The following is a 25,872-nucleotide window of genomic DNA, read 5'->3' on the forward strand; positions in this document are numbered from 1 at the left end:
CGCCTACCAGTGGGCTGTACTTTCTTCTCCCATAATTATTCTATATTTTCGTTCATCCCCTTTCCTCTCACTCCGTCATCCGAAGCGTTTAGTTGCTCCACCTACCCCATCCTCCGTAATAAAATTAACCGGATATAACGGCACTCCTCCGAGTGTCCCCTGAATTTACTCAGCTCTCCGAATCGCGGATAGCTAATCCCTCGCATGGGATTCCAAAGCACGGATTTCCGGGGCTCCCAGCATATATTACACATACGTAATATTTACCACGGTGGGAGAAGGAGGAAGGATTCTTGAGGATCTCGAGTCCCCCCTTAGGACCGGCCGAATTTTATCCCGAAGGACCCTCTACGTTCCGACCAATTAGGTCGCTCGTTGCAGATACTCCATGCAAATATAGCATTAAAGATAAGCAAACATTGATTTCTTGGAAGGGATCAAGAGTCTTTGCAAACGTATTAAAAATGGAGCTAAATATACGATATTTATGGTTTCACGTACACATGAATCGAATACTTCATATGAAATGTAATTTTTCTTAAAAAATGCAAAGGGCTTTCACAAGTCATAGTATCACTCCGAACAGTAAGAGTGACGTAACTGCTAACAATAACTAGAAAAACATGTGTCTATTTTTGTTACTACTATAACAAGGGTACGATACATTATCTAGTGTAGAGTGGTTATAAAACATGTACGGATAATATAATATCACATATGTACAATACCTCAACATTTTTGTAACCGTAACCCTTTAGATAACACTGCCTATTACCCATGTGTTCTCAACTCATCCTTTCTCTTGGAAAATTATGTTAAATTTGCATTAGCATTAGGACTCCGAAACGAATTTGAAACTATCTGAATTTTATTAAATATGTGCACCAAATACACTCAATAAAAATCTGAATAAATTACGACGATGAGACCACAGAAGAAAAAGTATCATATAAGATGAAACACCCACTAAAACAAATGCACCGAGACAACACGAGTTGCGCGAGGTCCGTGACCAATGCAGCAGCCCGAGGTAAATTTTAACGTCTTTCGCGGACGTTTTAATCCGTTGGAAACATTGCGAAACCGTTTGTAATTTGCATGGAGCCCGGCGTTTCTCTAGGCTTGCAACGGCCAACGCGCGCTCCAGCCACTGATACAATGATAATGCATCAAACGTATCTTCCCTATAAATCATCGTGTCGTTCGGGAAGAGGCCATCGATCCCAGAGGCGATGCACCGTCACGTGTCTGTATACGATTGTTTCGTACGTTTTCGTACACACGTCCCCCGAAGTCACACGCACAACGCCGCCAGATAATTACGGGAGATTCTGCTTGCCGAAGCCCCCTGATCCATTATTTTCCTTTCTCTCGTTCGTTCCTCTTTCTTTTTTTTTTCTATCTCTCTGTCGTCCTCCACTGTCGGCCCCGGTTACACAGGAAGCTGTACAAACGAGATAGCCACTCGAGCATTTACAACTCGAACCCTAGCCCTTATCTCGAGCCTGTCCTACCTGACGCCTTATCTCACCCACCGCCAATTCGATCTTGCAATACGGATGGGGTTAAAACGGATGAGCGCCCAAAGAATGGACTCTTGTGTGATCCATCGGAAACGTTCGATATTCGAAAAGTAATAAATTTTTGCTTAACTGTGCTGTCCAGAAGGGACATTATTTTCCCACTAATACAACATATTATCATGAATAAAAAAAGCAGCATTACAATATCAGACAAAAGGAAAAAAGTGAAGGACTACCTGGAGGGTGAAATATAAATATTCAATAGTTATTTTTCAAGTTATTCATTAAAATTTATCTATAAATAGGAATGACATAGCAGATCCTGCAAGTTTTTAGTTTCTCCACTTTCAAAGATCATTTATGCGAGTATTTGTAAGGTATTATTTAGATGACTCACATCTAGTCTAATTTCCTATCAGCTATAATCTTTTTCCACCACTTCGCAGACTCCTTCAATATCCTCGGCCTTTTTGGATCGTTGAAATCGACGAATACAATACCGAAACGTTCTCTGCGAATATAAATATTGAAATTTTAACAGTGAAATTAAATATTGAAATTATCAAGGTAAACGATCCAATCGGCAGATAACTTGATCATTATTATAATACAAATTCACGAGAATATATATTAACGGCGTTTGTACTGCATGAATAACCAACCTGTATCCCCTGTCCCATTCGAAATTATCCAAAAGCGACCATACATAATATCCTCGAACATCGACACCATCGACATGCATGGCAAGGAGCATTTGCTTCAAATATTCGCGATGGTATTCGATTCTGTCGGTGTCATTCAATGTTCCCAAATCGGAGTAACCATTCTCAGTGATGTACATGGGTGGATTACCGTACTTCGTTGATAATACACGGAGAACGTCCCGGAAGCCTTCAGGTACAACCTGGAGCACACAATTTTCAGTCAACTCCACATCATCCATAAATTAGCGCTTAAGCAAAAATATTGAATATAAAGAAGAATTTTCATTTCCCAGTTTATCAAAATTATAAATTACATTTTACATCTCTATAACCTCGATGTATCCCCCAAACACCTGTCTATTAAGTAGTATCTACCACTAAAATGTTCATCTTCCTTTCAAAGCTCATTCCTTCGATTTCACAAATTTTTTAAACAACGAGCAAAGGAATGATCGCGATACTTACTTTCAACCAGTCAGAGGCTGACGATTTCCAAGATTTATCCATAGTGACCAACAGGCCTTGATCATTATCAAAGGACGGTATTGGTCCACTCTCTCCCGGCTCGACCAGTTTCGAAGTGTATTGATTCACCGCCAGGAAGTCCGAAGATCCCCTAATATAAACAAAAAGAAACGGCGTTCGACTCGATAAAATTTTGTCCAGTACCAACAAGCTCATATAATTCCACATTTATCCAGATCATACTTTATGTACTGTTTCCATTCAGGCGTGAATTCTGGCAATCGTGATTTCCTGTAGCCCTGCTGCCTGCTCTTTTCAGCCACCACAGTCTTCATAAGTTCCGGATAGTCACCGTGTTCTCCGTAGACTGGATCCATCGTCCATCCAGCGTTAAACACATACGCAGTCTCGGTCGAGACGTTGTCCCCTGGGTTTTTCGGCAGAAATCCGTTCACGTTCACCATGAATCCGACTTGACCGTTTTGGGTGGCTTTGAACTCGTCCACGTAGATTCTGTACGCTCTCGCGTGGGCTTTCAGCACGTTGTGTATGCACAGATACTCGCCGAATCCGGGAAACTTTTTCCCAGGCGCGTGCACGCCGTAGTTATAGCCGTTCATGCACACGGAAATCGGCTCGTTTATCGTTATGAAACGTTTCACCTTCCCGCCGAATTCCCTGAAGACGACCCTCGCGTAATCGCTGAACCAGTCGACTATTTCCGAGTTCGTCCAGCCGCCCGCGTCTTCCATGATCTGCGGGTGATCCCAGTGATAGATCGTCATCAACGGTTCGATATCGTTCGCCAGCAGCTCGTCGATCAGGTCATTGTAGTACCTGACACCGTCACGGCTGACCTTGTTCGGGAAACCGGTCGGCAGTATACGCACCCAAGCTACAGAGAACCGGTACGTCTTGAACTGTCGAGTAGATAGAAAAACAAAAAAAACGTTGTCAGGCGCAATTATGGTTATTACACTGGGAACCGGATCATTGGTTACATTAATGTATAATTTACTATGTTATTAGGTATACCAATACATAACTTACCATATAATTTTGGTAAACTTTGGTAACAGTGTAAATTTCGAACATCTTTTTACCATTTTCTTTTTTTCAAAATGGCGACGAACATCGAAAAACGAGAACAAATATTTTTGAACCGACACACACGGGCTTTTGACTTACTCGTAAATATGTAGTGAATTTGACAAAATATAATGGATTGTTGGTAAACCGAATATTTTAATCCTTTAGGCACTATGCGCCACTGTAGTGGACTTCCTATAATAAGGGAACGACTGTAATTGACTGATTTCGATTTTAACGGGGTTTTGTAAAAAAGTATACAGAATCCTAATGGTACACGTGAAATGTTAGGTGTAGACACTCGATAATTTTAAAGATAGAAATAATTAAAGTTGTGTACCGTTAGGTTGTGACTTATGAATATAAGTCAAACTTATCGAAGTATGTTTGGCTGGTAAATCGAAGGTCCTGGGATCGATTCCCGTTCATTGAAATATTTTTGTTTTACTTTTCCAACGCAACTTCATATTTAGCAAGTTAAAAAGGAAATAAACAACATATGCTTCTTTAAGAATTATCATAGAATATGTATGGACCCGTTGAAAACTGATTACTACAATTAGAACCTGTCGATTCCATGGCTTAAATAAACTGGAGTTACATTTCCGTTAAACCAGATGTATATTGCACGGAATTATGTCAAACACGAGAAGCCGCATAAAGCTAACTTGTGTTGGAAATCGCGTTATTCTGCTCGGGAACTCGTAGGTCGAGATTTTTGAATTGTTTGACTTCTCGTCCAATAGAGTTGAGGAATTTCTGTGATAAAGTCTGAACAACGTTGGTACAATTTCCGAGCAGTATTTGACACAATTCCGTGTATCTTGGATTTCAAAATCGTTTAACGTGAAATGGTGACAGAAGAATGAAGAATGTAAGTTCAAAAGTGTCTTCTTCGAAAAAGGGATGCACAAGCATTCGAATTATTAACATTCCTTTACGCATATTTAAGTGCCGCAATAAGAATCACTTGTCACCGGAACCGTAATAATGTAAAACATATTTACCCCTAAGCTTTTCAACAAAGCCACATCTTCTTTGTACTTGTAGTAAGAGTTCGCAGCGACGTCGCCCGTTTCGTTATTAAAGACGCCTCCTTTGTTATGGCAGAACCGATCCCACGTACTTTCTCCTCGATCTATAGATCCAATTCAGGGGAAGAAACATTAGAAAAGTTTTCGGTCCGGTAGCCACGAAATTTGAATTTGAGGGACCCACCGCTCACGTTCCATGCTCCCTCTATTTGGTATGCGGCCGTCGCGGCTCCCAGGAGAAAGTTCTCCGGGAACCTTAGATATTCCTCATTCTGCGCCACGGATTCGCCATTTGCAGAGCTAGAAAGGACAAGTTTAGGGAAACTTAGGGATTGAGTGAGCAACCGCCCTACCGAAAATCGATATCGTTCAAGAAAGTTCGATGCAACCGAAGAATCCTATATTATTCTTGCCTGGGAGTACGAATTCAATTGTTAGTTTCTTCGAGCTGCCGTATATTTAATTTGGAAACTTTTATCGATGTTACATGAATCGTTTTTTTTTTTATTTCATTATTGATGGATAAATAAAACACTCACATGACGAGGAAGAGAAGTATACTCCAAGTCGACGATGCCGCAAACAACATGTCTGCTTCTTGACTATAACAGAGCAACAATCTACACTTGACATTTATATACGTACGTAACGTCCATATGTTGCCATCATTTTCCACTGTGACCGAAATATCTAATCGTTCATTTACGAGCGCATAGCACATTTTCTTGCGAAATGCAAATAATTTCGTAGTTTGTTATCTATAAAAGTTATTTCCCCAATTCTATTAAATTAAATTACGCCTGAAGTTTAATTCCTTAATTTTTAAAGAAGGTTTCCTTTACCACGATAAAACTTAACGATCGTATATCATTGATTTTTATTTCACTCAACTCTACGAATTTATCATGAAAATTCAATTTCCAAATGAAACTAAATTTTCCATATTTCAATTTTCAGCATTCCAGCAACGCCAACTTTAATACAAAAGACTGATAAACACGACAAAAATATCTTTTAAAAATATTTTAACGTCTCGACCGAATCCCCAAATTTCTCGTCAACGAATTTTTTCTATCGCCACGTCCCCCGATCGTAATAACGAAAGCAAAGGGAGCGGACGCGCGAAGAAATAAGAGGAAGGAACGCGTTTAGGGGGTCGTTCTCGTGCGGCGTCGAGGTGTTTCCCGCCCTTCCGAGCTGCGAGAGGAAATCTCGCCACCGGGAAATACGTATCCTGACAGGTAATCTCCGCGGCACATTCGGTTTCAAGGTTATATAAGCGGGATAGAAAAATACCACGAAGGCACCAAAACTTTGTTGCCGTTAAAAAGAGACAGAGACTATTCCAGCCGCCCTCCATTTTGTTTCTCGATATCCTGATACGAAACACGTTGTATTGTCTTGCCACTGGTATACGCCGGGAGGCGCGAGGTTTTACGACAGTTCCCAAAGAAACTGGATCAGAGGATATCCTCTCCTGATAGATGGGGGAACATTACACGCCGACGCTCGTAACCGCGTGGATCCAGAGGGGAAACATAATTCCGTCATTGCCAGAGAAGACAGTGATTCGAACGCAACGTGCCCCGATGACACGTGATCCGAACGCGTGGTTACTGTTGATCGTGTTTCTGCTTCTTTCGAAATACTTCAGATAAGAGTTCGTTTTACAATCGTATTACTGATTTTATAATGACGCAAATGTCACAACTGTACCATCTAAAAGTTACAAAATTCAATCAAACTGAAAAGTTGCAAACATTTCGGTAGTCTGTAATTTTTGTTTGCAATTGTCTCTAATTATCGGAGAATCCTGTGCACAAGGTCCAGAATTTTTACCTCGACCATAGCGTAACCGGTTCCGTTGTTGCAACGGGTTTCAATTCCCTTACCACCACGGATAGTTCCGGGTCCCATAATTGAAATATGATTAAGAAATGTTGCGCCGGCGACCGAGCATCCCGGTGAGCTCATTGTCAGAGGTAATTCAGCTCTCTTTCTTGGCCAGTAACGAGATAAAAAAACTTTTCTCCTTCTTTACGGTGCGATTCGGGTGAACGGAGAAAGGAAGTTCGGTAAATAGGGTCTCGTTGATTGGGCACTACCAACATGAACTCCGGAACCCGGTCCGAGAGATGCGGACACAGACGACTTCTACGAGTAACCCCGCTATTTACTTCAACCCCACCCGCTCAGAATCTTCTTCGAAAATGGTATCGTAAAGAAAAAACAACAAAAATTGATCATTACAGAACCTTCGTGTTCCTTTTCCTTTATTACTGGCACAAATTTCGTTCCACCCCCTGGTATCACAACATAAAAGAACAATTTCTTTTTATTCGTACAGTTTTTTCTTTTTTAAATATAGATACTTCAAATATGCTAAAAATGTTTATCCTAGGATCCAAAAGAGTGTACAATTATCGGAAGAATAAGGGTTGACGCAGCATTTTTAACGATAATACGTATCGATACAGAGCAGAGTCCATTCGAAAGTTAAAATTATTAAGCGATAGTTCAAACATACTTCTACCAGCTATTATCGCATTGCTTTAAGATAAAACGCTTGCGTGTGTAACTTCATCTTGTTGATATTAATAATTTTATTTTTATTTTATTGTTTTTTTGTTTTAGTCCGGTCCTACTTCGTGGAATTTTTACGTGGAGATATCACGCGTGCCGCGAAACGATAAACGAGGGGGTTGAAGTTACGAGAATCGAACGTATTAACAGGCTACTTGGACAAACGATCGTACTCGAAGATAGCTTTAAGCCCGGCTTTATTTCCCAATTATCGTGCACATGGGCTGCAGTCAAAATTGCCCTTATCGTGGCCCGGCTGCATTCGTATTGTCCCGCTAAATGTATGCAATGTGTCGTCGTGGAATTTACACGGGAAATATGCCAGCCCGGCCGATCTTGTTTAATCGGGGAAGAATTCCATTGAAATGGAATTCGATAAATTTTGTACAATCCAGTTATTAATTTCGACATTGGTTACCTCGGAACAATCGAATCGGGTACAAGAATAAAACGAGAGGATTACAGTTGACTGTATTAAAGTGGACGGAAATAAAATAAAAGAATAATTTCTGGCGGTGTCTTTGTAACGTTAAAACCGAGGCAGAAGTATGTAAATACCGCAAACTTTCGAATATATGAAGCTCCTTAACCGTAGTGGCTTTCGCAGAATTACCGTTTCTCGCGGAATTCGTAAGCCGTAACATTTTCAAGGAAAGAAAATTATTAATGCACTGCTACCTTATCCCGAAGTTGGAAAACCGCAACTTTGCCGGCGCAGCTTGAGGTTTAAAATTCAATTCTCCGTTAAGATACAGTACTGGAAATATTTATTGCATCGCTCTTGTACGTGGCACGTGCAATTTTTATAGCAATACTATTGATAAAATTATTCGTATGTCGAACTTATTTTGGCCATTTGATGTTCCTAGTAGTAATAATAAGAGAAGTATAAGCGACAACGTGTTTAATATTCGAGCATTGTAATAAATTATTTCCAGTACTGTGTATATTTCGGGATTCGTTTCTACGTTTCAACGGAAATGTTCTCACGATCGTGTGGAAATTACTAACGGATTATATTAATAGATGACGGATCGTATGTACAAAGTTTCAACTGTAATTAAACTTATCGGAGATCTTGCTGAACTCATGGCTCGCCGGCTAATCGCGACACTTGGTTCTCTTAGCAGAGACATTCACGATAAAAGCAAATTGATTAGTTCCCTCCACTCTGTCTCATACATTTCATTCCCAGATTTCTGTTCCCTCTACCTTTTTCTTTCATTTTCTGGTCGTAGATTTTTACATTGAATATCTTTGCACTATATTCTCCCCTGTCTCTATCTCTCTCTTCCGTATCCCATTATTCCCACTCTTGTCCGAAATTTATGGCCGGGTACATTAAAGATCTGACGTTAAAGTTGTAATGTTCGTGTGAAGATTTTCAGACAGAAGAATAAAAAAATGATTTATGGGTCTGATAATCTATTTCTATGTGTGCAATGGATTTACATTGCGCGAATTCCGATAACACCAATTGACAGTTTTGAGATTCTTTCAATTAAAATTAAAAGCAAAAGTGAAATCATGTAAAATTTGATTACATTCTCAATGAATGCAAATGCGTTCTAACTAACGTAATCTAGCCTTATGGATTCAATCTTGATCGTTGTCAGAAGTCTAACATACCTATTATTCAATAAGACTGTTTCATTACTAGCTTATTTTCTTTACTATTAAATGTTTAACTGAATTATACAACAATAAGATATACGAAAGATTGCAGCTTTCACTTCGATTACTAAATAATATACATGTTTACCTTTAACTCAAAATACTGAAGAGACACTCGTTAATAAAGTAGAAAGAACGATCACTGAGCCACCGCGAGACAGAAACTGACCTCTCCCACTTGTTCTCCGACTTATATAAGAGTTTTCGCTTAATTAATATTATCATCAAAATTGCGAAAACTCAGTATCTGCAGTCCATAATTCATTATCATTGCATAACCTTGCGGTCTGTTTATTATGAGTATTCTTGTTGACTGAGCCCATTATGTTATGACAGTCAACGTTATATCAAGTATCTGTTAAATGTCCTTATTACGTACATAAATAATTGGCAAACTAACACTTACTCCCGAGTGAGATCACTTGCCTCTGTATATGTATATCTCCTATTCACATTCGAAATACATATGTAATACGTACATACATGCACACATAGATAGCTAATACAATCTTTCATCACATTTCTTTAACCCCTTCGGTACTTAAGCATATATCTGTGTTTAATGGTCCATCTACCTAAAAGGTTAAAGTTACTGTTACAGTTACGCACGTTAACAAACTATCAAGTTCATACTCCATTATATATCAGACAATATCACACGATATTGAATTACCCGAATGTCAAAACAAAATCAGGTCACATAAATACCCTTCATCCCCCAAACAATCCACGTAAACCTCGGGCGAACTTCCACTTCCACGTTCTTCCAAGAAATCCCCCCATTCCCAAAATCCACCATACAAAATCCATACATAAATTCTCTATCTGAAGAATAACGAAGAAGTCACGTCCGCGTCATAAACGTTCTCCCAGCCCATGTTTAATCGTCCCGCGTTTCACGGAAGCTCTTGCCTATTCCTAGCGGAAACCACGACCAAGAAGCAAAGAAGAACGCGGGGGTGCATCGGTGGAAGCGCGTTTCTTCCCCCATCCTCCACCTTTCCGTTCTTTGTCCAAGCATGGCGGGAGGGGGGTGAAGGTGTGAGTCACGGATGTGCGTCGGAGGGTGGACAGCAGCCCCATGTTACGACGAAAGGGCGGAAATGCGGAGGCGGTGGAACGGAGCGAGAATCTGGTAGGACGCGACGATCACCCCCCTTTATCAAAGGCCCTGGCACTTTGCCACGTCGCACCGCATAATGAAGCAGCACGTTGGGCTTCGGTTATAGCGGCGCCGGGGCTTGTGTTTTGCCTTCCGTGGAATGGTTTATTGTGTCGCGAACCCGCCACCACCGCCTCCCATCCTCCGCCACCCTAACCACCCCATATCCGCGAACTCCTCTACGTTCGCGATATTCGCATCGGCATTCGTTGGTTCATGCTCACGAGGCATGCCGAACAAAGGAAGCACGTGTACGCGGTAATAGGTGTTATTACGTAGCCCTGACAACGAGTGCTCGTCGCAACGGTCTGATTGAACCGTATCACGAGAATGTTAATAGGCGTGCGGTAATTCGCGGCGTTGACGCTGGGAGTACGTCTCTGTTGCTTGTATCATCGTAGTTGAGCTTTTGTGGTTCGTGTGACGCGTGATATTGATTTTTTCACGTCAATTCGTTTGTAGACGGTCCAAGGTATAGTGGATGATGAAATTATTCTGAACACTTCGAAGTAATACCACTCATTTGAATTTTGATCAAGAAAGGAATTGGTCTTAGAACTTCTTTCTGACAGATTGACACCAAAGTGTGAACTACAAACATGAATTTCTGCCCTTGTATCAAAGTCTGGTGTCTTTAGGAACGTGACGAAGTAATTAAGCTAGGGATGCACCTACGATGTTTGGCATCTCTAATTACAGAAGGAAGGCCTGTACTCCGTCGGAAATGACAGACGAAGCGGGTGTCTCTTTCAAAGTATCCGAGACTCTGCCGAGTTCGAGTTCTTCTCGCTCGAAGTTTACGGACACCGTAGTGTAGAGTATCATCGAAACAACCGAGGGGTAGAGGCTGGTAGTAAAAAGAGCCAGAACACAACGTCCGGAATCTGAATTAATTCGCCAGGAATGTGCAATTAATTTCGAAATATATAATTAAAATAATTACAGTAACTCTTGCTCGCTTGTGATTCGATGTTATTACGTTTGAAAAGAATTCTTTGTTACACAGTTCTTTAGATCACAAAGCTTACCTGTAGAATGTTGCAGAAAATTCATACTGTCGGACATTCACGTTATTTAATTTTTACTTTCTCTCCAATTGAAGAAGTTTCTATGAAACGAAACAATGATTAACACTTATTTCTAATTATCATTTATTACAGGGAACTAAATTGCAAAAAGCACTACAAATCATTCAGAGCCCTTCTTGTAGATTTTCGTACGGATGAAAGTCACAGAAACCCTTTCTAAAGAATTTGAAACAACTTAAGAATAAAAGGTGATCCACGGTGTAAATTACATCTTCGTGAATCAGCTTCGTTCCTGGGAATCAATTGAGCATCAGTGAAATAATCAATCAATACGTGATCGATTAAAGGCGAGCCTAAGGTTCCCTGAAGCTTCCACGGTTGAAAGGAAAATTCAATCGAACGACGATAAAATTCCTTCGAAGTTCGTGGCCGTCGTTATCGAAAAGGGGGAGGGAAGGGTAGAAGTTTCGAGTCACGAAGTCGCGTTGCTCACCCCATCGCGTCGACTGGAATAATCTTGGATCGCGCGGTTTGCCGTACCCCGTGTACGAACGTCGCAAATAGAGGCATTCGTGCCTGTTCCGGATTACCATTTTCTGAAGCGGTTCCTGAGACGCCCGGAGATGCGGAGCTTACCGCGAAAAGCGAATTGCGTATCGAAGGAATCAGTCGCTGCGCCCGTAGGATCAGTTGACTGTACGTTTGAACGCCACTTTTTTTTCCTGCGAGATTCACTCTTCCCGCAGAGTGTAATCTTTCTATTGAATGAAACGCGACTTATATAGTTTATTTTGTACGATTGAAACGATTTGTAATTTTTATCTTACATGTTTTGGTGTAAATTTTCAATACTTAATTATCTCGAAAACAGAGTTCCATCGGAAAAAATTTTATTTTCATTTTTCAACTTCTTTTTTCTCATAGTAAAAACTGTCTCTGTATATACTGAAACCCTTGTTCGAAAGTACCGCCAAAACCAAAAAAATTCATGCCTTGCTGAAACTCATAAAAAAACACAAGGAATTAACCAGTGAACTAGTATATGTAAATAATCAAATATAATCACAGAGTACATTCTTCAGGCAGTCGTCTAAATAGCCTTCCAGTTAATGCGACATTAATCATCGAATAAAAGAAAAATATCGTTTTGGCAAAAAAGCAGCGTCGTCGTCAGGGTGAAATTTATGACGACGACCTATCCGCCACAGCGCTGTCCTCGGTCGTCGCCCGGAAAAAAACACGTTCGGCCACTTAATATTATTTCTCCTGTCGCGTCGTCTGCTTTTCAGCGCACGTCAAAGAGATCATCGGTGAAAAAATGTTCTCCGTGACCGTTGCTGGAAATGGTGGCCAGTCCTCCGGAAAGCCGGTGATGAAGTAGAAAGCTCCGAGCCGCCCCCACAAAAAAGAAACAGAAAGAAGGGAGAGCGCAGGACATTTTCCACCCTCGACCATCGCCGATTCGCCGATGGCGGTTGTACAAAACCGAGCCGGAAGTCAAGATATCCGGTCACGGAATTACACCACCATCGTGGAATATAGTATCGTTGCGAAGGTGGTGTGCGTTGCAACTGAAAATGTTTCCGACTTCGATGATCGATATATCGAAAATGGATTCGTACGGTCATTTCAAATTCGAACATTTTCATGTTCTTTCATTTGTACTTTTTTTACAAATGCGTGTACATTTAGTACGTACAAAACAGTTTACTCAGTTAGAATGTGTAATCAAATATTTTTATTACTCTTAAAAGAAAATTCAAGAAAGGGTTAAATAGAGAGTTTCCGATAGAGAATCAGAGAGAACGTTCGTGTCTTATATTTGTTGTTCGTTAATGTTGTACAGTTTTGGTAATGAATAGTGTTCTGACAGTATGTATTTCCCACGAAGAAATTCTTGACGCCTCTTGCCCTCCAGTCGATCGTTTCCCGCCTCTGGAATTCCGCGCGCGGTTTTCGCGAAACCGATTGCTCGCGCCGCTCGACGAAAAAGCCCCCGGTTCCCGATGGGAATTTGATTACGACCGATGAATTATTGATGATCGACTGGGCTGCGGGAAATAAGAACGGCGGCTTGTTATTGAATTTCCGGTTTGTTTTGCGGCGCCTCGTCGTCAGGCAACGAAAAACCCCCGTTTTTTCTGCGACTCTTCGATCCGATCGTGGATATTTTTGGGTTTGGTAAAGTTCAATGGTTGTGTTTTTTGTAATCTGTGTTTATTCGTAAACTACTTAACTAAAGCTTCGTGGGCATCCGTACTATTTCCAGAACAATTACGCTTCATCGCGTCGAAATAAAATTACCAATTTCAGTATAAACAACCACAAATATTTCAATAACTGTCGTGACATATTTATACCGCTGAATGCATCACAGCAGCTTCGAAATTATTCGATTTATATTCATGTCGTAACACTAGCGAAATTTCAAATACAATCGGAATATCGAATAACCATTGCTATACGTTGCTTGTTGCTTTGGAAAGAATTTCGACACTGATCCGACCGACTCTAACATATTGATACGCCTGTTATCGCTTCGTAGCGCGGCACTTTTGAAAAAAAAAAAAACAAACGTGAAATCAGGAACGCGCCGTGATCGAATCAGAATGACTTTATCAGTTTCCACGGTACACCAAAGCCGTGGCTAAAGTGACTTCGGGCCGGTGGCTCTTGATACAAGCCCGAAACAGGTGAAATTTAATATTCCCGGTATTCTAGTGTCCCCAGACGATACCAGAGCCGTCTCTAATGTCGGCTATGTCGGTCCCTCTATTGAAATTTCCATCATTACCACGGTATCGCGTACACGAACCACGCGAAATTATTATTATACTAGTTTTATTCGTAATTGCACTGCTCGACATTACTTTGTACTACTCTTGTTACGAAATCCAATAGAACGCATTGCGGTCTTTATTCCCGTGTAAATTGAATTGCGGCGAACGATACTTCGTTGAATAATTTTCTCTCTAGAAACGTAGGAAAATCAATCATTTTATACCTCACAAGAATTTCGATGCGTCCCGTGGCAATCATATGAAATTTCGTATTCTTTGCCAATGTTTTATTAAATATTGTACACCAAAATATTAAGTACACACGATCAGCGACAACAATTTTGAAAGATTTAATGTTCAGTGCCGAGTAGCCTTCGAACACTCATCGCTGATTTACTGTATATGCCCTAAAAAAAAGTGATTCATTTTTATTTTAACCATAATACACAAGGATTGAAACAATTTTTAAGTAGTTTTATAATGATTCCAGGTAGTATACTATGAATTTCAATTTTAAAACAGCCTCGCCTCAGCTATGACACCTGAAAACGTGGCGATCGTTGTCATTATACACCAACGCGCAGATCGTAGTCGATACTGCGAACAATTGCAAAAATCAATTAGAAGCTGGCGATCATGGCTCCGAGGGAGCATCCGGATCCCTTTGAAGCTGCGACCAACGGAATAATTACTCCAGGGACGTTCCCACGAAGGGGGACGGATGCGAGGCGTTTACGATAATGCACAATGTAATTCTCATTGCACTGCCGGCGGACCATTGCCGGCTATCCGTGGCGGTACGTGCTCGCGCAATGAATGGTATTATTGCGTCCCGCAGGACCTAACCGGGGAATGGGTCAGGAACGCCTGGCGGCTTGTGCTCGAACGCGATAACAGCCACTTAAGCATTGTTCTCGGCTGGTTCGTGAACGTCTTCCGAATCGTTCCGACAATCACGACGGCGATCCCAGTGTTCGAGGGACCGTGTGCGTCGATCGTATTCTAGGGAAGCTGTGGCTGCGAGTCAACGGAGAAATGCTTTAGGTTCTGAGACTCGTCTAAAATGAAAAATTCAAGAAGATACTTCATTAGTACGTGTGTCGCTATCACAGGGACCACATTAAATAATTTATCTTAAAAAACAACGAAATGGCAAGGGTCCCATTAAAATAATTAACCAACAGCACTCCTTTTCGATGATTTTGCTGTGTAATAGATATGAGAAATTGTAGATATAAACGTGACTTTTGGTTTTTGCAAAAGCAACACTCATACTAATTAAGTAAATTCTAAAATTCTTGAATTTTTTATTTCAGACGTGCAATCGACCCGGAAAATGTCAGAATTTATTAATAATAAAAATGGGTAATGCATTTGCTGCAGAGGGTAAACAGGATATTTGACTGCAACGTACCGTGTTTGTCTGGATTCGAAACATAAATCGACCAAAAATGACGCGATATTTCAAATCTTGTTGCGTCGATCAGGAGGAAACACCGGATGCCTGATCTGGAATTAAATATACACAGTAGCGTGTTTAATGAATCAGTAATTTTGATAATTTATACGAGAGGAATTGCGAAACGGAACGGTAAATAAAGCAATGCCTCGTATTTGAAGCATATTCTGATACAATGCTGCTCCAAATTCTCCGGAAAATTATACACCATCTCGCAAAGCTTCGTTTTCCAGGAAGGAAAACCGTTATTGCGTTTAATTAGAATGAAAGAGGGATTGTTCCCGTTTTCAACGGCAAGAATTTGTACGTACATTGTACGTTTTCATATTACTCATAAGCAATTGTGCTTTTTAACGTACAGTCCTAGAAAAAACATTTCTATTCCGTGAAAATTTCAAATAGACTACTTGAACATTAAACTAAAATACAACTAGTACTTAAAAAATGTGTGAATGTTTCTGTTCAAAAGTGTAAAATCCTCAAGCACGTACACAAAATCCAGTGTTCTCTATCTGTGAAGCATTGTTAGATTAATTTTCCCATTCTATTAGTGTACCCAAATCTCTATGCCAATGAAGTTATTATCCTGAAATCATTTCTGTTCACTAATATATTTGCTTACAGTGTCGATTTCATTGCATTTTATGATACGTTTACCAATTTTATCTTGTCCAACAGGACTAAATTGGTGGACCATAAAGGAGCTGGCGAGTCTTCGAGATCCAGCACGTGTGACCAGGGTATTCCAGTAAATGGAAGGATAGAAAAGTGAAAGAAGATCGGGACAGAATCGTTTTAATCTGTGGATAGGAAGCGGCGGTAACAGCCATCTTATTGGTCCTCTTATATTGGCCTCTTCCACGGCCGTGTCTAAACCAGGAGCTCACCGTGGTACTCGCGATCGATCGCTCTTTGTTCCTACCAGGGGGTAAGGGGGAAGGTGATCCCTGAGGATTCTCGGTCTGCCGAGACTCAGGGCCCTCTTTGTTGTTCGTGGTGCCTCGCAATATCGTAGAAAAATAAAGTATCGACATCCTTCTGGATATAATCTCCCGTGCTTTTCAAAGGAAGAGAGTTCTCCAATTTTATTCCCATCAGTGTACACTTACCGATTTCCGTGAGACTTACAACGAATCCGACCTTGTCCGAAACGGGAGCGCCCGGGACGCGTTTAAAGACGTTTGAACACATTTCACGTTGCTGCTGGCCTGGATGAAGTTTAGAAATTATGCTCGACAGTTTACTAAAAAATTTTATAAGACATATCCAACAAAACTTCTGAGCCCTCCTTAAGATACCAAGGGAAGTAAACAAATCTCAGATTTGTATATTTATATCTCAATTATGGGAAATGAAGGAATGGAAAGAATTTGCTCCGAGACAATTACACCGATTCTTATTACGTTTCCCTCCTTGCCAGTGGCAGCCAATCGTTCATTATCACAGACGTTTCCAGCAACACGATCGTTCGTACCCAGCGAGCATTGGAATTCGATTGTGCTGTCTTTGAGCCATCCCCCCCACCCTTATAACGAAAACGCGCGCGCACGTCTCCGGACGCAATCTCGTTTACCCCCGACCCGCGCCTCCGGCGGGGAATTTGCATTTCGGATTTCAACGGCGCCATTGCGCGACGCGCGTTCTCTCCGCCCCAGTAATAAGATAAGCCAAGCTAATAGCTCGATCGAATTCCCTTGTTCGTTGCTTTTCACATATCCCCCCCACGCGAGAGGCACCATAGGGGGTTGTTGGTTGGTCCTTTGTTCACCTGTTCGAGAGATAGATTTTTTTTTTTCGATTTCGCCGCCGCCTACGTGCATGCACGGGACCAACACCCGTGCTTCCGTTAGCGGAGGGAAATACTAAATCCTAACGCACCATTCACCGATCCATCCCCCACGTGAAAAACAGGGTTATTCGGGGCTCCTTTCAACGAGGACGTGCACACGAGCGCGACGAATTTTACGCGTGCTCGTTATTACCTCCCAGTTGCGTTCCGACGCGCTGGGAAATATGCCCGCGTGAATTTAGCGCGTGGAACATGCGAACAATATCGCGAAAATGGAAGGAATGTTCCCTTGATTGCCGTATACACTTGACAGTGTATATATGTTGGACGCGTCGCGCCACAATTAACGGATCTCTTACAATTAACGATATTTCACGTTTACATTGTGTACATGATTGTCTAAAACTCGGTTACGGTTGAACGTTTAATAGAGTTTACAGAGGTTTTTATTTCGGGGTGAATCCATGTGGAAGCCTTAATTGAACTATCGAGTTTCTATTGGATTCCAATTTTTGTAAATTAGTCCTCAAAATTCGATACTTATATAAACGTTTGGAGTTCTAGTGATATTATTTTTCGATATGCTATTTTTCGAGCATGTTTTTGCTCGTTGTGTATAAAAACATATTCCTAGATTTATTTTTACTCTGTAGAATTTTACACGGTTTTCTGATCGAAACTAAGCCAGGGGTAGGTTTAATAACGGCGGTCGTACTGTGTGTTATTTTAGATACAGTAATTATTTAGTGGTTCGCAATCGAAAAGTTTCGATCACGCCGAACGAAGGTAGGCCGGTCCGACCAGGTGGGGATTATTATTTCTATGGGAAGGGGGTGTGGGAGAAAAAATATATAGGAACGGGACCCGTTATCCGTTAAGTGCACTTCCTTGTTCTCCTCTTTCTTATCCACGTATAAACCCGAAGTATCCGTTCCGTTCGCGTAACTGGCCAGAGGGAACTGAAAAGATACACGGATAATTTATTCCTGTATATAAATTTCCACCGTAAAAATCTATTTGTAAATGTGATAGACGGCAGCCCGATACCGTAGCATGTATCCTGTTTACCAAAATGTTGCTTTTCTCTAACTGCATCGTCGTTAACCGCCTTAAACTACGGTTAGAACGATGAAACCACGGAACGAAGGTGCACCAAGGGTGAAATAATAACTATGCGTCGAGTTGACTGGTTAACACTAGAACTACCAAAGCAATCAAAATGACTGGTTAGTACACTTTTATAACGATCAGTAATATGTTATAGCAATATATATTTTCTCAGATCTTTTACATGTTTTATTGCAACATGAAAGTGACGAAATTAGTTAATTTAAAAATTTGTATCTTTTCAAAGGTTTGTTATGTTTATCGATCTGAGAAAAATCGATATACGTTACCGTCGATAGTTCCAATGTTAAAAACGATGGTTTAGTAGGAAAGTTTAAAAAGTCGTTGGAACGCAAAGGAAATGCGTGTTCGATGTTTATTTCATGTACGATTTGCGAGCATTTCGACTGGAAGGCTCGCTTCAACCACGACGCAACGCAGTTCCTTCGATTCGCTCCGGGGGGAAATTCGACGATTTGCATAAAAAGCTACACAGGGGTAGGTATTCGCCGGTGAATATTAGCGGGCTGAATTCACGGCGATATACGTGCAAGAAATCTTGACGGATGTGCCGGTCGACGTGGCAATTCGAATACGAAATCCCGGGTGCAGTTACGTTCCAGCATGTGAGAGGATCCGAGAAAGGATGACGAATTTTAAATTTTACGCGAATACGTGAGGAATTTCTCATTGACCATTTATTTTACTGTGTGTAGACGTTATTTTTTTCCATTATTACTGATATAATTTTCCTGATACAATTTTAAACAGGATTCGACTTAGAAATTTTTCAATAATTTTACTTATTATACCACCACAAGAAAGCAGTTATAATTTATTATATTAAACGAAGATGTCGCTTGAAGTATTGGACATCAAGGCATTTCTCTGGATAGTGGATCTACAAAACGTTAAAGGACTTTTCGATTTTTATTTGCATGAGGAATATGCATGTTGTGGATTGTCCCGTTTTTGGGACACTCTGCATACTTATTCCATAATAAAACTCAAGACTGATTACATTTTAAATAAGGAGTGTTCTAGATATCTCACGAATAATAAAACTGAAATTTCTCTACGTTCTATACGCGAGCGAACCGATCGCAAAATAGAACCAAAAAAACAAAGTGTTTCGAAAATATTGGTCGGTTCGGATAATTGTTACCGCATCCTGGAGAAAGTAAATACTTCGAAAGGTAAAAGCAGCCTGGGAGTTTTCGCTCGGCGAAGCGCGAAAAGCTCAGCAACCCGTCGCGTAGTCTTCCCGCGATTACTGTCACTCACTTTTACCGCGCAATCAGGGGGACGGTTTTACCGACGCGCCGCTCGCGTATCACGGCCGCACAACCGCAGAAAACCATCGAGGCTGAGAGGTTCTGTCAAGTGTTCGACAAATACGCGACGTGTTTGCCGTCGTCGTCGCGGTAAAATTTGATTACTCGTTCCCCGTTGTCTGTCGCCCGGCCGCTGACGTAAATCTTCCACCCTTACGAACCGTCCCTTTTTGGCTCGTGACACCGACAACTTATGAAAAAGTCTTCACGTTCACCGCGTCCTCGTCCGTAATCTGCTTCGCTATCCGATCGAGTGAAAGGTGAATGATCGAAATGAGTGTGACGTGAGGTTACACTTTTTTCCATGACAGTGAAAATATTGGACCTTGGACGTAGATCCTTTGAGGGTGGTGGGTAAATTGTGATGGATTTTTGGTACTGGGGGAATACTGGAAAGGTAGAACTAGAATCCTTAAGGGAAGGAATACTAAATAGGAATTGTTGGAATTCTTCTTGTTACTTTGTAGTGATTTTAATTAGTGATAGTAAATATCTATTTATAGTTTCTTCGATGATGAAATTATCGAAAAGGTAGATTCAATTTTCTAAACTTTCTAAATAATTAATTGAAGATTTTAATTATTTGAAGATTTTAAGAATGATTGGTAAGCACCTGCTTACCATTTAACAATTTTAAGAATTTCACTATTTCCATTTTTCATCAAGGTTTGACCCTTAATTATGTTACCAGTTCATTATCAGACTGGTATCGGTAAGTATTTTGAAATTAAGATTTTGATTAGATTAAAGTTCACGACATCAGCAGTGGATAAAACGTTGCCTCGAAAGGGGGATGAAATACAGCAATTTTTAGAACGAACGAAGGATGTACCCCCGCTTGTAGCTCGTAATATACAGTTGACAACGTGTACGAGCGCACCCTTCAACGGCATAGTGGAAATTCTGTCTCATGCATTATTTAAACGCGAGGAGTCTCGTTTCGTGCGTGCGGTACGCTCGGGGGAGAGGTCGATTCTTCATGTCTCCGTTTTCTTTTGTTTCCAGTCGCGAGCATGTGCACCGACAGTGATATACGCACGCGTGCACTACTAATGCACCTGTAGATTCTTCATCCCCCAACCCCCTTGAACCACGAAGAATTCGGATTTCTCGAAAGAAGGTGAGTCAATTTTGAGAAGTGGGTTCAAATTTTTCTTTCATTTCTTCTGTCTTTACAGAATTACGTTCAACGTGAAAATTTAGTAACAAGAAAAATATATCTAAACGTAAACAAGTTTAATTAATTTTTTAACTGCATGAAGCAATGGACTTTTCGATTGATTTCGTTACGCCTCTTCGGAGGGATGCAGGTGTCGAAATTATACAATAGTTATTTGTGTGCACAATTGTACAATAACGTTTATTTACGTTAGCAATTAACCTTTTATTTGGTACATGTAATGTTTAAGATATTTATTATAAAATTATCTTTTACGGTAATTTCCAAGCTTCTTAAATGGTTTTACACATCAGAGTATTATCAAAAAAATCGATGATAATATGCGTCCACCAGTTTGGCAGTTTTGTCTCCGAAATGGTTAGTTAATTGCTCATTTTCATAATTTTCATTTGAACTTACATCCCTTAATATTCGCAACTCGAAGTTTCCAGCCTCGTAATGAGATTATTCCGCTCGCTGGCATGTCAACGCACGTTTCGCTACCGTAGACCGAAGCAAAATCCAGCTGAACTTCCGCGGAAACTTTTACGGTTAATATTCAGTAGAAAAAGGTCCGCCGCGTGACAATATGACGCGTGGCAAAAATATTAACAGCTGTAGGAAACAAAATCCCTCTTCCGCCATATGCTTTCATTTCGTTCGTGTACACTCTTTGCGTTCCCCTTCCCACTTCTTTCCCGCTGGCTGCATTCTACCCCTTGCTTTTAAACGCTTTTCCCCTTTATTCTTGCCCCCTTTTGTCCCGCAATTGCAATTATTTCATTGTGATATTTTGGTTAAATGTTTCTTATCTTCCGGGTCTTATTTTCCTCGACCCTTGTTCCTTTCTCTTTTCACTTTAACTTTGTTTCCCCGTGATTTTTCCTTCCTTTTGTACGACTTTAACTTACTTCAGTTAGAACAATGTGTCCTACACCTGGGAGAGCGCGTCAGAAATACTTTGTAATTCTTCTACAACTGAATGTGACACATTTCATACGAGATTACACGGATTTTGAGGTTTCATACATCTTACATGATGCATTAAATGCCCTTTGTATAACGTAACTGTACCATAATTAAATAAGGAAACAACTGCAATTACTTGCTTTTTACCTGTCTCTCATCTGAACACCAAGTTACAAAAACGCCGACCGCTTCTGTTGCTTCACTGACAGAAATAATAAAATCCTAGTTAAATCACAATAATAGAAACCTTGATAAACCACAGTATTAGATGCAAAAAAGACAATTTTATAATTTAAATCATTATGGTACGTTTTTTTACGATTCCTAAATTCAGGAATAAATAAATGTGTCATCCAACCAAATGTTTAAGAGGCTATAAAAGATAAGGAAGCAATCTACGAATCAACGAGGCAATAAAAACAGACACTGTCGCTACATTTCACCATATCCCCAACCCTCCAAATGTTGACGCCACTGTTAGACGAATCTCCTGGAAAGACGAGACAAAATAAATCCATCCATCGTGGTTCAGGGGATGAAAATACCAAGGGTCGTATCTAGATGACCGTATTAATTCCAACACGCTCTGCAGCCAATCGCGATACCGCAATCCACCTAAAACAACCCAAAGCGTTCTCCAAGAAGGCAGCTACCGCACGCTCCGTACCCTCAGCCCTCAAAGCGCCCTCTCGTGCTCGATTCAATAAAACGAAACACGAGCCGATACAAAAGTAGAAAGGTGTCTGAAGTGGCAGGCAAGAGGCCCTCGACCGTTTTGTCATCGGGCCGTGCGCTTCTCGCCGCGCCACGCGACAAAGTACAAGCACGGGGGTGGGAACGGGTGTGGCGTGGAAAAGGAGACGAGCTTTTCCAGCCCTCCCCTCTTTCACGCCTCTCTTCTCGGCTCGAACCGTGGCTCGTTCTCCCTTTTATCGCGATCCACAAGCCCTGTTTATGTTTTCGCAGCCGTGCATTCAGGGAGGGGGTGGGCTACACGCCCTCATTTACTTTGAAAATGAAGACGTTAGAGGGAAAACGAGGGAGCGGAGGGGGAGGGAAGCTCCAACGAACGTAGAGTTACCCGGGAGTAGTTCTTTATTGGAACGTCCTATAAAGCCATTTTGCATTTTCCTCGTCGTGGCTCCGCGCCGATTTTTCCTCTCTCCCCTCCACTGCACAGGGAACCACCCAGGCGATCTTTCTTCCTTCGCGCCGGTTTTCCACCCTTTTTCTTCATCTATGAGCGTATCCCGACGGCTTCTACACGGGTCTCCCTTGTTCGGCCGAGCATTGAGCAAATTACTTTCTGAGTGGCTTCTCCGACTCGTTGCTCGCCTCCATTCTTCTTCCTTCTGTCCCCCACCCACCCCTCTGCCCACCCCTCTAACCAACCTGGGTGGGAAGCTTCTTTCGGAAATCTTCAGATACATATCGACCGTTATTAATCTTGGCAATCCAAGGTGGAATCTTCTCAAGTTTTCATCAAGCAGTTATTAAATGGCCGCTCTTAATAACGTCGGATACGGGGCCCGGGAATATCGGAAATGTATTTATTCTTATCGGACGAGGTAGTCCATGCAGGTGCGGCGGTTTCTTTCTCACCGGTTTAAACACATGTGTGTGTGTCATTGACGGTTCATGATGGATGTTGGTTATTGAATTGGAAAACTGCTTTCTCTCGTTTCGGCTCGTTGTCCGTATGTTGATTAGGGGGAATTAAATAGATGTATAGAGTGTTTTTGAATGTGATGTCGCATTTCGATATAAAATATATAGAAGTTCTTCGAATTTGTTAGAGCTATTGCATTCAGTGAAATACACAGGGTGTCGTGTGATTGGTAATGTTTAAACGAATTTATTATATTCATACAAATTAATCAGGACAAGTGAAGGTGAAATTGAAATGTGTTCCTGAATGTGTTTCGAGTAAAACTTCTGGTATGATTTCCATCAACCTCTATATGTATAAAGAGTCCGTGTTTCACCCTGATTCATCGCGAATCGCGTGTACGGCAAAAGGTTCGATGAAAACGTGTGTCACCGCGACAAGGAAAACCGTCCGAGCGCGACAGATCGGTCGAAGAACGGCGCATTAATAATTCAACCGCTAAAGAACCGGGTATGTCAAAAGCATTTCTGGTTCTTCTCGGAAACGCCATATTGATTCGGTGACAGTGTCTTCGTCTGACTGGGGTCGCCCGCAATATACAGCCCGTGTAAATATAACCACCGTGGCTCGAATCATTTCCGACTGAATTAACAATGGATCCGTTTCCCTTCGTACGACACCGAACAGCTTTGCCTGTAGACGGCGATTTCTTCAACGACCACGTATCGTCGCGACAGCTTTCGCGAAAGTTCGAGGCCATTCCTTTCGCGGAATGTCAATCAGCTACGTTTCACGGAACGCTTGAATCATTCATCGGGGTTTAAGGGTTGGACGTACTCTAATAAAACAACGTTTCAATGGAAACGATAGAGGGCGAATGGTCTATTTCGAAAAAGAGGGATGAAAGTTCGAAAAATTCTGTTTGGCATTCCATGCGCCAATTTCAAGTTCTCGGTGAGGAGGTAAAGAAAACTAAAAGGAATGTTAATTTCCTGCAGACCTCGATTTTAAAAATCTGAAAGTGATTTAAAGTGTCACAATTTAAAACAGAACGATCATGACCTTATTGTCTATTATATTGAATGAAGGAATCGGAATTTGGAAGCACAGGATGTGTTATAGGAATTGAAGGTGTACTTATCCAAATAAAAATGCCTTCCAATATGATTCAAAGGTCAATTTACTCCAAAAGTTCAATTCGTAGGAATAAATGATTCCGTGAAATTTGAATAATGCCGCACTAGTCCATCCTACGGCAAACGATAGAACTTTTTGATACAGTGCTCTTTAGATACATTATTCGAAAAAATTTACGTTCATGATACTCATCATTGGTAAGGTAGGAGTTGACATTTCATCGAATGTATTTTTTGGCCAATAGTTAGCGCGGAATATTAGCACTGACGAGGGATGTATAAAAACAGACCTTTCATCTTATGAGAGTTGGTGGCCCACCTAAACTGTAGTACCGACAGCATAAACAACCTATGATTTTAGCGACCTCTACGTTTTGAGAACGATGAATCTGCGGTGGGTAGTGACACTAAAATTGTAACGGGGTATGTAACCCCAGAAAAGTAGGACCGAAGAATAGTTAGTACGGAATATTAGTATTTCTTAACTATTTTCATCTTAAAAAATTGCTCCCAATTTGTTTTATAATATTCAATGGTCAGATATCTTAATAACAACTTATTAACAAGGAGCAATTGAAATAATGTTGTTGCATACAGATTAGGTATGACGTCATAAAGTAGGCATTCGTTTATTGCAATCACTAACGTAAACGTATTACAAAGAGGTTTTGAGTTCAAGTCCTACCAAACATATTATTTTTTTTTCGAGTACAAGAAAGTAATAACGATTAATATTGCTATTATAAACACGCTAATATTATTATGTAAATTTAATCGATTTACAATGTTATTGTACAATGTAATTAAACAATCGTTTTACAATGACAACAAGAGTTATATGTTTTCAAATACAAATAGCATACTTCTATTCTGCATTATCACACCTAAGTGAGTAATATTTATCAAGAAAGCAATTGAAACACAAATTTTTATTTTACGTATCTTTATAATAAACAAAGATTTTCTATCGTATATGTTGCCTTAAAATATTCTAAGTTTCATGTAAGACAGAACATTCACCAAAAATACTCGATCTTACATTCATTCTTACAACTAGAGAAATTAATTTTAATTTCGCAGCCATTAGCTCGGTATTGCCTTCAGTTTACAATACTTTACCGAAGATAATACCAATTGCCCAGGCCTCACCACGAGGAGGTTGCTGCGAGTGGAGGCCCAAGGCAAGTAGATGGAATCACAAGTTCTACATCTACCCACCTTTCACAATAAACCTTATAAATTACTTAAATCTTAACTATATAATACTA

At 40.7% G+C, this 25,872-nt stretch overlaps 1 protein-coding gene across 1 annotated transcript; it reads right to left on the minus strand.

The window, feature by feature from the left end:
* Positions 1-1,388: 1,388 nt before the first annotated feature.
* On the minus strand, positions 1,389-9,219 carry LOC107187471 (myrosinase 1). Its single transcript, XM_015575576.1, has 9 exons — positions 9,161-9,219; positions 5,355-5,417; positions 5,000-5,115; positions 4,789-4,919; positions 2,936-3,612; positions 2,693-2,843; positions 2,186-2,427; positions 1,921-2,034; positions 1,389-1,444 (listed from the first exon to the last, which is right to left on the minus strand). Exons 2-8 carry the CDS (start codon positions 5,402-5,404, stop codon positions 1,923-1,925), a joined length of 1,479 nt encoding a protein of 492 aa, XP_015431062.1. The 5' UTR covers positions 5,405-5,417; positions 9,161-9,219; the 3' UTR covers positions 1,389-1,444; positions 1,921-1,922.
* Between the last annotated feature and the right edge of the window lie 16,653 nt (positions 9,220-25,872).

The sequence above is a fragment of the Dufourea novaeangliae genome, unplaced genomic scaffold, assembly GCF_001272555.1.
Source record: "Dufourea novaeangliae isolate 0120121106 unplaced genomic scaffold, ASM127255v1 scaffold89, whole genome shotgun sequence".
Lineage (NCBI taxonomy): Eukaryota > Metazoa > Arthropoda > Insecta > Hymenoptera > Halictidae > Dufourea > Dufourea novaeangliae.